Here is a 14,625-nt window from a genome sequence, read left to right as displayed (position 1 = left end):
TCAAAATCATAATCACGATTAAATTTCGATTAATTGCACAGCCCTAATATTTAGCGACAGTAATGTTTGTTAAATCCCTTTTAATTTAAACCGGTTGTGACGTTCCCGCTCGGCGCTCTCCTCTCTTTCCTGCTCGGTGAATCGGCAGCAGATTAGTTCGGTCTGTTTTCTCCTCCGGTGTGTTCTGTGTTGTTGACGCAGTTAGCATCGGTTAGCATCTGCCTGCCGCTGTTTCTCCGTCACGTTCCTGCAACGTTTGGACCACCAGCGAACCGGTGGGAATATTAACCGAGCTCTCTGCTGGATAAATAAACGCCGAGCCCGGCAGGAACCATGTCCACCGCTCTGGAGAGCTACATCAACCGTATCCTGTTGCTGCTAGCTGGCTAACATGCTAACTGCCTGTCTGAATGAATGAATAAATGCTAGTTAGCTTAGCGTCCAAGCTAGGAGTGAAAAGTATTCAGTTATTCAGGGGTTTCCTGCCATTATAAGGTCTATGGTGTCCGTTTTGGTGACTACCTAAAGCCGAATGAATGTAACTGAGAGACCTTCTCCGGTGTTATGATTGTAATTGGTCTTCTTTAGCGTTAAGTTATGTATTTAAGCTTTTTGAGTGTGTTACCCATTTGTTATCTGCTCGAGCTTTTTCCAACGTTTTAGACACAGATACGGCAATTATAACGGTCCATAATAATGTGAAAAAGAGACGCAAAAGGGACCACAAAGGGACGCAAACCGATTAGAAAGAGACGCCAGATGACCCCAGAGACCCAAAACTACCCCAAAGAGATCACAAATGATCAAAAAGAGACTCAATCCCACGAAGAGAAATACAATGTATCGTGGAAATTGCATTTTTTTTAATTGAAAAAAACACCCCAAAACGACACATTTTCTTGAGGAAGGACCCCTAAACACCCCAAAAAAAAAAAAAAAAAACAATATCAACACTTTATTTATGATCGTGCAGAGGTGTAGCTTCTCTTTTTTTCATCTTTATTTTAGTAGTGCATGACTGTTTTTAAGAGTTAGAAGTTTACTGGGTTATTTTAATTTAATTTAATAATGTTAAGTTTATGTGTGTTGTTCCTTTAACTCGGTGGGATTCAGGTACCGTTGCCATCGTCACCTCAGACGGCAGGATGATTGTGGTGAGTTCAAGTACATATTTAACTATTCAGCATCTTTACTGCAGTTAAAGTACTAATAACAGACTGTGAAAATACTCCACTACAAGTAAGTCCACCATTCAAAACTTTACTGTAGTAAAATCATCAAAATGTAGTTAAAGAGTAGTTGGAGTTTATTTCATTTGTGGTAATGTCTCATGTATGTCTGTTGGTGTTATTAATCCCATGTATGTTTGGATGTTGGACTGTTTGGATGTATGTGTACGTCCTCATTTATACACGAGCTACCCAGGGATGTACAAAGAATTTCAGCCTTTGGCTGAAAATAAAGTTCGTTTCATAAAAGCATGCAACATTATAGTACAGTGAAGTGTTCCCCGTCAGCGTGTGGATTAATATTCCTGCTGCATTCATGTGTATGTTGCCTTTTCCTGCTGTAGATGTTTTAGGTTGTGCTCATTTAAACTCCTTTTATATACTGTTGGGCTAGTTTAATCTACAGCAATGCATCATGGTCTATAAGATCATCATATGTTTGTATCAGAATCATTTATTTGTCATTGTAAAACAGTGTCACGACGAAATTTAAGTGCTACTCCTTGTGGTGCATAGAAGTATACATTCATACGCACATGCCATACCCTTCCACAAACCATACCCTCACATACACATAATGGGAAAGTACTTCTAGTGCATACTAGTATACATTCATACACTTACTCACGACGTACTCTCACACCAAAAACAATCTATTTTTTTTTAAAAGATCACAGTACTGGAAAACTGCAAATGCAGTGCAAAACTAGATAATCATTCAGCACGATGAAGTCCTATTTCTGTAACTGAATGTTTAGAGTTGTGGTGGCTGTGGAGAGAAAGCTGTCTCTGAAGAACCAGGATGTGTGGGTTCTGACAGACCTGTAGCCGTCCGCCAACCACGCAGAGCGCCAGAAGAATGACATTTAATGTAGTCGTATTTTTGCAGAAAGCTAACCGTTCGCTCTCTGCGTCCTGCTGTTTTAATGTGTGTATGTGTGTGTGTTTCAGGGAACCCTGAAGGGCTTCGACCAGACCATCAACCTGATCCTGGACGAGAGCCACGAGCGCGTGTTCAGCTCCAGTCAGGGCGTGGAGCAGGTGGTGCTGGGACTCTACATCGTCAGAGGAGACAACGTGTGAGTCTCCTTTCACCCAATATTACCGTCCGTCAGTCTGCAGACTAGGGCTGTCCTCGACTAAAGAGCTCCTTAGTCGACTAACACTTATAGGATTTTGTCGCCTAATCGATTAGTTGATTTAATCGACAGAGCTGTGAGCTTTGAGAGGTGGTTAAGACTAGAAAAGCACAATATAAATGTAGTTAATTAACCATCTGTAAAACTGAGTTTCTCCACAATTAATCCTGCAGAAGCACCACTTTAAATCTTGTGTTTACCATAAATGTGCTCAGAAGTTTCTTGGAAATAAGTAATTAATCATGAATAAGCATAAAAAATGACTAATCGACTAAAGAAATCTTAGTCGACTAAGACCAAAACCACCGATTAGTCGACTAATCGACTAAAAAGTGGCAGCCCTACTTCAGACGCAGACCTCCGCGGGTTTCAAACAGTGGGCGGTGGTGGTGTAAAAAGTGAGAGGGGCGAGCCTGTGTGGCAGGGTTGCACTATATTTACAAAATGTGATATTGCGATAATGAGCCTGAATATTGCAATGTCTGTATTCATTTCGATATTCCTAAACGTATAAAACAAAAGCACAAAAGTAATGTGAAAACGCATCAAAATAGATTTACAGAACATCAAAACAACACATACGCTGTAGTGCACAGTGCATTATCTGTTGGCTCAAAGCCAAAGTCCTTCCACGCTGGCGAGGAGGCATTACGTTTTGGCTACTAACATTTTCTCTTTGTATTTCATTAGTTTATTTGTCAGGGACCGTGCACAGTTCAGGCCCTGTACCAGAGTTAGCTATACAGCTCATTTACATCTGTGGTCCCTGGGCAAAGGAAATAAGAGGACAGTACTGTTAAAACAGATAAAAACTTAACAACATATGACAAGCATTATATCACATATCAGCCAGTATACAAAATATACAGTCCATGTTATAAAAAGATCAATGATCACATAGTTGATTCGCCTTCAGCTAAGTCTTTAAGGACATTTTAAAACTGCTGAGGCTTGCACAATCTCTAATGTGAAGTTGAATTAAGTTCCACTTTTCTACTACAGTAAATGAGAAAGCTGATTGACCAAATTTAGTTTTCCTAAATTAGTGTAACAGTCACCTCTTACAGAAGCCCTGGTGACCTTTACATTATCTCTGCAAAATGACACACATTGCTTGAGTGGGGGTGGGTGCAAGATCATGGGTCAGTTTATACATCAGGCTGTTACGGCCACAACAAACAAACACTATTTAAAATGTGACCATCGACATCTAATAACCCCTAACCCGAGGAAAATAAAAGTAAATCCAAGTTTATTCACAAATTAACTACAATTGATTAAACCAAAACTATGGGAGTCTGGAGGTCTGCCCCCCCCACCCACCTCCCTAAACTAAAGAATGAACTAACTAATAGAAACAAAGCCACGAAAAACTGGACTACCAGACATCCAGCCGCAAAGCATTAAAACACAAAAGAAAATAACCAAATCCACGGTGATCAGTGCATCTTCAGTCTCTCTCAGGGATCTCTGTCTCCCAGCCTGTTATATAGGGGGCGGGGCCACTCAGAATTGAATTGAATTGAAAAACTTTATTAATCCCGATAGGGAAACTGGTTTGCCACCAACCATACAGCAATCGAACACAATACACAACTAACAGACAAATAAATAAATAAATAATTCTGCATTAGGAGACTAATAGACCCTGATAAAGAGACACAATTTTAAGAAAAATTCAATTTCACAATACATGAATGTAAAAAACAAACACTATAGAAGACGAGAATAATATCCAACGGTTAACAGTGTTGGTTAAAATATCTAACCACTGCTGGAACAAAAGACCTTCTCATGAGCTCACTAGAGCACCGAGGCATTACCAATCGCTCACTGAAAGAGCTTTTGAGTCCTTTGAACAAATTGTCCTGCTTCAAAAAGCAGGACAATTTTTAGTTTTGAACTAATCCTCTTAGAGAAAACTGTTTATTTCTTCAATCTCCGTAGTTTCGTCGTCTCCCTGAGCCACACTCAGGTTCTTACTTTTCTCTCTCTTCTTTCCTTTCGCTCCACACGCTTGCTTCGCAGTTCGAACTCTGTCTTTCTGTCCTTTCGCTTCTCGCTTCTGTCCCTGTCTCCGTCTCCCTCTTCACGCTATCTCAAGTGTGCACGTGCGACAGGGCAACCGGCCAGTGAAATAACGCAGGCTCTGTCCGATCACAACACACAGCCACCGGCGCGTCTCTATAAACGGAATATCGCATGCTCTTCGGGACATTTTGGATATTGATATTGCGCAATGTGATTATTGCAAATAGATATATCGTGCACCCCTATTGTGTGGTTCAATACCCAGACCGACAGGATAACTCTGGGTGGGTAAGTGAAAGAGCTTGTCCCTCCCTCGTTACCACCGCCGAGGTGCCCTTGAGCAAGGCCCTTAACCTCCAACCTCCCCCACCTCCAGTGGAGCAGCTCGGCTTCCAGCAGATCAGACTGGGGTTGTACTGGGCAGCTTCCAGGTATGAATGTGGAACTGTGTGAATGTGATCAGGTCGTTGTTGCAAATGAGAAGTTGTTCTCAATGCACTTACCTGGATAAGTAAAGGTTTAAAAAAAAAAAAAAAAAATGATTTAAAAGTTTTCATAAAACTCAGAATCTCCAACCCCGAGCAGAAAAAATCAGCAGATTCTGTCTGGAAACCTGGAAAAGTTCCTGGCCTGAAACAACTAAAATTTAACTTTCTACAAAAATATGGCTACATTACTCCTGAGAAATCACATTTTTCAGGCCAGGAAAAGTCACAGACTAAGTACAATTCTAACTAGCCCTGATAAAGTCATGGAGTTATTAGTAGGCTAAGGTCCTTGAAAGTTTTGGAAAAGTAATGAAATCTTATTTTTCTTATGAAAGACGTGGATTTTTTTTGTGTTTTTAATGAAATTGTTACAGTAATCAGTAATAAAATCGTTTGGATAACCTTCCACCTATTTAGTTTTGGTATCTGTTGAAGTAAAGAAGGTCTAATAGGTTCATGGATAATGTTCCAACCATCAAAATACTTTAATAGTCCTGTGTGTGTGTGTGTGTGTGTGTGTGTGTGTGTGTGTGTGTGTGTGTGTGTGTGTGTGTGTGTGTGTGTGTGTGTGTGTGTGTGTGTGTGTGTGTGTGTGTGTGTGTGTGTGTGTGTGTGTGTGTGTGTGTGTGTGTGTAGGGCGGTTATCGGGGAGATCGACGAGGACACAGACTCCACTCTGGATTTAGGAAACATCAGAGCCGAGCCGCTCAACTCCATCGTCCACTAGCCTCTAACCCCTCCTCCTCCTTTCTCTCTGTCGCCATGGCAACAGATAACCGCATGACTCAGCTGTTCGTGTGTGTCTGCTCTGACATTTTTCTGTTTGTATTTTTTTATAAATAAAGAATTGCTACAGTTGTTGTTGTTAGATTAACTTTTTTACGGTTCAACGAGTCAGTTTTTGTCCGATTGAGATTGTTTAAATAAAGTTTCATTACTCCTATTTTGACAAAACTTCTGCGTTTGTTATTGACAGCCCTGGAAGAAATACACCGATCGATTGACAGCCCTAATATTTATATAGATAGATAGATAGATAGATAGATATATAGATATACTGTTGGATAGTATTGTTTTTGTTTTGTTATTTAACATTATAACAATAAGGAATTTAAACATTTTCAGTTTCTTAAAATTAAAACAAACCATGTTTGTGGCCACCGGTATTTTGCCTACCTGTTGTTCTTTGCTGAGCCAGTAGGCTACACTGCTGGCTCCATTTAAGGCTCTGGTAAACAGGATTTGGTAATCCTGAAATTTGGTATTTGGATCACAGTGATCCAATCCAATGTTCCTTTAATAAACTGGCATAAAAGTAAGCTGGATCAGGTGATCCTGGATAGCAAAACATGGGATTTCCAAATCCTGATCAATTAGAAAAACTGGGCCCTAGCTTTAGGTCTGGAGTCCAGGCTTTAATTATGTCGTTTGTACTTTTTCCACCAGATGGAGCCATGTTCTCATCTTTGCCCTATGAGGCAAACGTGTGCTATGTGTCTGGTGTTTGATGCGATGTATCCAAACCGTAGACCGATTATGAAGAACTGACGCAGCAGCAGCAGTGAGTCACTCGTTGGTTTGTGGACAGCTGTTTTTTAAGCCTCGCGTTTACATTTTGGACATCCCTATCTTGCGCTCGATCTCTGGATCACTTCCCATTGAATAGCTCCTCAGTTGAACCCAAAGTTGTTCTGGCCCTCTTTTTGTGAAGGCCGTCCCGAAGCTCTTATTCCAGCCCTGAGGAGGGAGGAGGGATCTCTGAGGAGCTATGAGCGAGGATACAGAGAGCAGCCTTCCTGGAAGCCGTGCAGCTGAAAGCCGTTGCTAACACTTCATGTCTCATCCCTCTTAAACGCTCATTTGCTTGTTTCCTCTCTCCTCCCAGGATTTCCTCTCGTCTCTCCTGTTGCCTCCTCGGTGGGACGGACTAAAGATGCTTCTCATGTTGCTTAAACTTGCCCTGCCATACAAAACCGTTTTTACATTTGCATTTTTTTAAATATGTGAGGTCCATATGTGTTTGTGTTATGTGGTGAATGTGAAAATGAACTGCTACCTTCTCTGTCAGCTCTAGACACTGAAAAGAAATAAGCAGAGAAATCAGACCGATCACAGCCTGGCTAGCTGTTAGCCAATCAGATTCAAACAGCTTAGCTCGTTGAATATTAATGAGAACTGGCAGAAATCGAGCCGAGTCTTCCTGCAGGCTTTCTATACCGCGCTAGAATGGCTTGAAACAAGGTGACCAAGGCATTTTTTATACAAAAAATGTTACAGAGTCCATCGTAGAACTTCAGACATTAATAATAATAATAATAATAAATTGAATTTATATAGCGCTTTTCATGGACTCAAAGTCCATGAAATTCGTGTGGCAGGGCACCTGTAAATTGCCTCCTCGACTCCTCTACTTGTCTCCCTTCCTTGCGTCTTAGTCCCTCTCACCGTGGAGGCACGGGAGAGACGCAAGGAAATAATTCGAGCAGAGAGGAAACGAGCAAATGTGTTTTTAGAGGGATGAAGCTTCACATGAATTAGTCAGCTGTTTGGGCGGAGTTAGCAACGGCTTTCAGCTGCACAGCTTCCGGTGAAGGCTGCTCTCGTGTATCTCGGCTATCGCTCCTCGACGATCCCTCCTCGGGGCAGAAATAATTATCTTTGAGACGGCTTTCACTGAGGAGAGACGGAACAACATCCGGTTCAGCCGAGGACCGAGGAGTCGAGGAGCTATCAAATAAGGGCCACAAGATGCAGCTCTAGACAGTACCTCCAGATAAACGCGACTATGCGATCGCATAATTCAACGCTTAATCAGCGAGTCGCATTTTTTCAAATACGCTGCACTTTCGCCGCATAAATTACCGATTTCCGCGCAAAATATGCGGAGCTTGCATGTTTTCATAATCCCCGCATTTTCGTAGCAAAAAAGTCCCATAATATATCTTAGCAGAAAGTTGAAAAATGTTGCTGTCACTGTTTTTTCTCTTTTTCATCAAACTGCAATTTTTGCAATTTCATTGCATAAAACTGCATAAATATCGCGCATATTTTTTAAGAAAACGTGCCTCATAATCAAGGATTTTTGCCCGTAACGATTACAAAAAACCCTGCCGCATTTTTCTGGAAGGACTGTCTAGACGCGAGGAAGAGAAGCAAGTGAAGGAAACATGGATTGGTATTTTCGAGCCAGAAGTGATCATATTTGGAGAAAAGGGCGGAGCTGCGGAGGATGCTTAGCGGCAGTGTCTCTAAGGCTTCAAATGCTAAAAGAGTCGCCGATTTTCAACCCTTCTTAAGCGAGTGATCCAGGTAAATGCTGACCTACGGGTACGTCAGCATGTAGGGCAGTACACAGAGCTAGTTAAAAATCGTCAGACCTCTTGGAGTTACCAGCTAGAGCTACAGTAGCTAACTTGTTGGCAGAACGTAACCAAAATGTTCCAAAAACAGACACAGACACCCAAAAAACAGTTCAGGTCCATTTTTAATGTCCACAGTGCCAACATTTCTCAGTGAGGTAAATGTAGTACAATAAGTACACAGTAACTCAGTAGTACACAGTTTGGTGCTTTGGGTTCCTTCTGTAATATATTTTTGGGTAAAATGGTTCTGGAGAAAGCAGCAATTGGCCCGCTCTAAACAGGCACGTTTTGAACGCTCTAGTAGGATAAATAAAGTGGCAGTGGCGTGAGAAGGTTACGACAGGCCCGGTACAGTGGCGTGAGAAGGTTACGACAGGCCCGGTACAGTGGCGTGAGAAGGTTACGACAGGCCCGGTACAGTGGAGTGAGAAGGTTACGTGGCGAGAGAAGGTTACGACAGGTCCGGTACAGTGGCGTGAGAAGGTTACGACAGGCCCGGTACAGTGGCGTGAGAAGGTTACGACAGGCCCGGTACAGTGGCGAGAGATGGTTACGACAGGCCCGGTACAGTGGCGTGAGATGGTTATGACAGAGATGGTTACGACAGGCCCGGTACAGTGGCGTGAGATGGTTACGACAGGCCCGGTACAGTGGCGTGAGATGGTTATGACAGAGATGGTTCCGAGAGGCCCGGTACAGTGGCGTGAGATGGTTACGACAGGCCCGGTACAGTGGCGAGAGATGGTTACGACGGGCCCGGTACAGTGGCAAGAGATGGTTACGACAGGCCCGGTACAGTGGCGTGAGATGGTTACGACAGAGATGGTTACGACAGGCACGGTACAGTGGTGTGAGATGGTTACGACAGGCCCGGTACAGTGGCGAGAGATGGTTACGACAGAGATGGTTACGACAGGCCCGGTGCCGTGGCGTGAGAAGGTTACGACAGGCCCGGTACAGTGGCGTGAGAAGGTTACGACAGGCCCGGTACAGTGGCGTGAGAAGGTTACGACAGGCCCGGTACAGTGGCGTGAGAAGGTTACGGGCCCGTACAGTGGCGTGAGAAGGTTACGGTTACCGGTACAGTGGCAGAGATGGTTACGACAGGCCCGGTACAGTGGCGTGAGATGGTTATGACAGAGATGGTTACGACAGGCCCGGTACAGTGGCGTGAGATGGTTACGACGGGCCCGGTACAGTGGCAAGAGATGGTTACGACAGGCCCGGTGCCTTGGCGAGAGATGGTTACGACGGGCCCGGTACAGTGGCGTGAGAAGGTTACGACAGGCCCGGTACAGTGGCGTGAGAAGGTTACGACAGGCCCGGTACAGTGGCGTGAGAAGGTTACGACAGGCCCGGTACAGTGGCGTGAGAAGGTTACGACAGGCCCGGTACAGTGGCGAGAGATGGTTACGACAGGCCCGGTACAGTGGCGTGAGATGGTTATGACAGAGATGGTTACGACAGGCCCGGTACAGTGGCATGAGATGGTTACGACAGGCCCGGTACAGTGGCGTGAGATGGTTATGACAGAGATGGTTCCGACAGGCCCGGTACAGTGGCGTGAGATGGTTACGACAGGCCCGGTACAGTGGCGAGAGATGGTTACGACGGGCCCGGTACAGTGGCAAGAGATGGTTACGACAGGCCCGGTACAGTGGCGTGAGATGGTTACGACAGAGATGGTTACGACAGGCACGGTACAGTGGTGTGAGATGGTTACGACAGGCCCGGTACAGTGGCAAGAGATGGTTACGACAGAGATGGTTACGACAGGCCCGGTGCCGTGGCGTGAGAAGGTTACGACAGGCCCGGTACAGTGGCGTGAGATGGTTACGACGGGCCCGGTACAGTGGCGAGAGATGGTTACGACGGGCCCGGTACAGTGGCAAGAGATGGTTACGACAGGCCCGGTGCCTTGGCGAGAGATGGTTACGACGGGCCCGGTACTGTGGCGTGAGATGGTTACGACAGGATCGGTACAGTGGCGGGAGATGGTTACGACAGGCCCGGTACAGTGGCGTGAGATGGTTACAACAGGCCCGGTACAGTGGCGTGAGATGGTTACAACTGGTCCGGTACAGTGGCGTGAGAAGGTTACAACTGGTCCGGTACAGTGGCGTGAGAAGGTTACAACAGGTCCGGTACAGTGGCGTGAGAAGGTTGCGACAGATCCGGTACAGTGGCGTGAGAAGGTTACGACAGGCCCGGTACAGTGGCGTGAGATGGTTACGACAGGTCTGGTACAGTGGCGAGAGATGGTTACAACTGGTCCTGTACCTTGGCATGAGAAGGTTACAACAGGTTTGGTACAGTGGCGTGAGAAGGTTACGACAGGTCCGGTACAGTGGCGAGAGATGGTTACGACAGGCCCGGAACAGTGCCGTGAGATTGTGACGACAGGCCCGGTACAGTGGCGTGAGATGGTTACGATGGGCCCGGTGCCGTGGTGAGAGATGGTTACGACAGGTCCGGTACAGTGGCGTGAGATAGTTACGACAGGTCCGGTACAGTGGCATGAGAAGGTTACAACAGGTCCGGTACAGTGGTGAGAGATGGTTACAACTGGTCCGGTACAGTGGCGTGAGAATGTTACGACAGGCCCGGTACAGTGGCGTGAGATGATTACGATGGGCCCGGTGCCGTAGCGAGAGATGGTTACGACAGGTCCGGTACAGTGGCGTGAGATAGTTACGACAGGTCCGGTACAGTGGCGTGAGAAGGTTATAACAGGTCCGGTACAGTGGCGACAGATGGTTACAACTGGTCCGGTACAGTGGCGTGAGAAGGTTACGACAGGCATAACAATAACTTCCCAATCTCACTACAATATAAAGGCAAGTACCTACCTGTGACCGCAAACGGCTAGCGAAGTCTGTAATCGTTTATGTACAGAGTACCTTTGCTGTTTTCCGTTTTCAAAATGTTATTTTGTGCCGAATCAATTGTTTTATTGTCACGATCCATCTCGTAGCTGGTTGGCTCGGTTCCAGGCTTACAACTCTTTATATCAGCATTTAAAGGTCCCATGGCATGAAAATGTCACTTTATGAGGTTATTTTAACATTAATATGAGTTCCCCCAGCCTGCCTATGGTCCCCCAGTGGCTAGAAATGGTGATAGGTGTAAACCGAGCCCTGGGTATCCTGCTCTGCCTTTGAGAAAATGAAAGCTCAGATGGACCAATGGCTGTAATTTTGAACCAAGGCTGAATTTCGGGAAAGAGACTTCAGATACAGTTTTGGGGACCACTAAGGTCTATATAAAAGAGACTTCAGATACAGTATTAGGGGACCACTAAGGTCTATATAAAAGAGACTTCAGATACAGTATTAGAGGACCACTAAGGTCTATATAAAAGAGACTTCAGATACAGTATTAGAGGACCACTAAGGTCTATATAAAAGAGACTTCAGATACAGTATTAGAGGACCACTAAGGTCTATATAAAAGAGACTTCAGATACAGTATTAGGGGACAACTAAGGTCTATATAAAAGCATCCAAAGAGCAGCATGTCATAGGACCTTTAATAAAACATCAGTGGAGATATTGAACGGGAACTTCCGGAAACAGAGACGTTAAAAAAATGGACGGTCACTGTTGAGCTCTGTTGTAAACTGTATTGTGTACCGTGTGAGTGACAGATTGACAGGTTAAGTTAGCAGCGATAACCAAGGAGTGATGATACTCACTAATAAATCACTAGTCTGCAACGGTTTGTTGTTATGTGTTAAAAAATAACATTACTGAGGTAACAATAATTCTTTTACAACAGTCTGTGTCTGTGTGTTGTGTTGTGTGCGTGTTCCCAGAGTCAGAGCGCTCTGCAGTCGACTGATCTGGTCTGCAGTCGGAGCCGGATCCTCATAATGGAGCTCCAGCCACGAGGCGCCTGAAAATACACACAGATCAAACATCACATTAGGAATTTAAAGGTCCCTTATTATAAAAAGTGAGATTTCCATGTATTTTTTTAAAATTATAAAGCAGATTGAGGTGCTGTATAATTCAATTCAATTTTATTTATAGTATCAAATCATAACGGGTTATCTCAGGACTCTTTACAGATAGAGTAGGTTGTGAAAACACGAGTTACGGGCTGCCTGGAACGCAGCATCAGAAGCTGTGTTGAGCCGTCAGGACTTCCTGTGTGGTTGTGATGTCACGACTATACTGTATATAGTAGAACGTGCTGCTACAGTGCCGTTACCCCTTAGATTAGACAATGTTTGTTTATTCCAACAGCCGCGACGCAGCTGAAAAATACGCGCCAGGTGTAAGTAAGTAAGTAAGTACATTTTATTTCTACAGCTCTTTTCACAGGCAAGTTCACAAAGTGCTTCACAATGTGCATAGACTATAAAAACATGGTAAAAATAGTCAAGAGAATAAAATAAAAATACAACAGATACAATTATCAAATAAGTAAAAGACATAGGCTACCCAAAAGCTAGCCTGGACAAGTGAGTATTTAACCTGACTCCGCCAGATGGATCGCTTCACATTTGCTCGGCATATCCATCTGGAAACTTTCCGTTGGAGAACTTTTTGGAAGGGGGCGAAAATCCTGGTTAGCTGATTGGATGAACCATCTGTCTATCACCACCTATATGTTGGTGATAGACGGGCCAAATCAACCAATCAGATCCACGAAGCGTATGAAAATACAACCACAAGCCAGCCCCTGCTGCTGCAGGTAAAGCATAGCTCGTTAGCTCAGCATGCAAGCAACATGTCGGTAAAGGATATTTGCCGTTTGTGTAACGAGAATTTAGGAATAAAAGACACCATTTCAGGTTCCCGGTCCATAATCCAAAAGAAGGATCCAAGAGGAAAAAAGCATTAGTGAGCAGCTAACAGAATTAGTGCTACCGCTGTCTGAAAATACTGGTCAGCTGATTGGATAAACAATCTGTCTATCACCACCTAACCCGCCTCAAAACCAACGCTGATTGGCCCGGTCGTTTGGCGATTCAATTCAATTCAATTGAATTGAAATTGAATTGAATTGAATTGAGTTAACATTCGTAATTAAACCTAAACAGCTCATGTAAGTCCAAACTGCCTGTGAGCTTTTCCTGTACTATACGGTAATTCCTCTACTGTGTGACAGTAAGTCTCGTGGTTATGACCCAATCGTTAGCCTATTTTTATAAAAGCGTCTGCTGCCATAACGTGAGCTACAAGGTAATGGAGCCTTTTATACATTGTCGTGTTTCTTTATAAATAAAGAACGGACAAATAGTCTTTAAACGCTTCAGATGTAAAGTTATTCGCAGTCAAAGTGACGTAAAAAAAAAATGGTGGTCAGTGGAATGCTAACAAGAGGTGATACCTTTGTAGCAACAAAATGGCGCCATCGGAGGTTCGAGTTCTGAAGCAAAGCTTACCACCATGGATTTGACGCATCATGATGCATCGAGATATCGAGAGATCAGTGAAGATTCTCGCCTCCAGTAAGAAGCCTAGCAGGAAGGTTTTGAACGTATGTTCAATGATGCGTTCAACAGGCCGGGCAGGAAGTGGAAGGGCTCCAGCTCGAGACAGGAAGGCGAAACGCTTTGTGTGTGGCACTCCTATGATGCATGACGGAACAAAACTGGAACGTGGCTGGATCCGTGCCTGCTGGAATTTCGGGGTTAAAGTAATTTCCCGGCTGCAGTGACGATGTAAAAACTCAGAGAGCGGAAGACCCGGAAACGCTGACCAATCGGAGCAATCTGGGCTTTTTCAGGAGATGGGCATAACCCTTGTGTTGTCCTCCCGGGTCAAAATGGTGAAACATTTTTGACGAGGTTTTTTTTTTTTTACGTTTTTGTTAGTGCTTATTGTTTGACGCTTTTTTCAAGCTTTATTCTGATGTTTTCTACACTTTCAATGCCTTTAGTGGCTTTTTTCAATGTTTTTGGCGCTTTTGTCATTTTAGTCAGCATTCTTTGACGTTTTTTTAAACATTTTAATATGCGAAGAGCGCTGCGTTGAACAATCCATGTTATTTTTGGGCAAATTTTGTTGAAAGAAATCCACATTTCTGGTATAGAAAACTTTGAAAAGGGGTCAGACTTGACCCGAGGACAAAGCATGTAAACATGTTCTATTAGAAACCCAAAATACAAGTATAAACCGGAACATGAGCATGGTCATTGACCTCTCACCTTTCTGGACCTTCTGACCCAGCGACACCAGGAGCTTCACCCCTACGCTGTGATTGACAGATTCTCCGAACTTCGATCGTCCCGCCCCCAACTTATGGAGAACTTCAGCTAAGATCATTCCGTCGACATCCACCACATCACCTGCAGGGGAAGAGAGAGAGAGAGAGAGAGAGAGAGAGAGAGAGAGAGAGAGAGAGAGAGAGAGAGAGAGAGAGAGAG

General features: G+C 44.3%; 2 protein-coding genes across 2 annotated transcripts in view; one reads left to right on the top strand and one right to left on the bottom strand.

The window, feature by feature from the left end:
- The first annotated feature begins 93 nt into the window (after window positions 1-93).
- lsm8 (LSM8 homolog, U6 small nuclear RNA associated) lies at window positions 94-5,747 on the top strand. The gene is made up of 4 exons (XM_028570623.1): window positions 94-364; window positions 1,114-1,154; window positions 2,181-2,308; window positions 5,524-5,747. Exons 1-4 carry the CDS (start codon window positions 334-336, stop codon window positions 5,612-5,614), a joined length of 291 nt encoding a protein of 96 aa, XP_028426424.1. The 5' UTR covers window positions 94-333; the 3' UTR covers window positions 5,615-5,747.
- A 6,247-nt stretch (window positions 5,748-11,994) lies between these two features.
- Window positions 11,995-14,625, bottom strand: part of tymp (thymidine phosphorylase) — a 58,455-nt gene continuing 55,824 nt past the window's right edge. Inside the window, exons 9-10 of the mRNA XM_028571280.1 lie at window positions 14,407-14,547; window positions 11,995-12,143 (exon numbers count right to left, since the gene is read on the bottom strand). Coding sequence (XP_028427081.1) covers window positions 11,995-12,143; window positions 14,407-14,547 — 290 coding nt within the window. The remainder of the gene's footprint in view (window positions 12,144-14,406; window positions 14,548-14,625) is intronic.

The sequence above is a fragment of the Perca flavescens genome, chromosome 23 (assembly GCF_004354835.1).
Source record: "Perca flavescens isolate YP-PL-M2 chromosome 23, PFLA_1.0, whole genome shotgun sequence".
In the NCBI taxonomy this organism is placed as follows: domain Eukaryota; kingdom Metazoa; phylum Chordata; class Actinopteri; order Perciformes; family Percidae; genus Perca; species Perca flavescens.
Note: the sequence above shows the minus strand (reverse complement) of the source record. Positions and strands in the feature narration are given on the sequence as shown.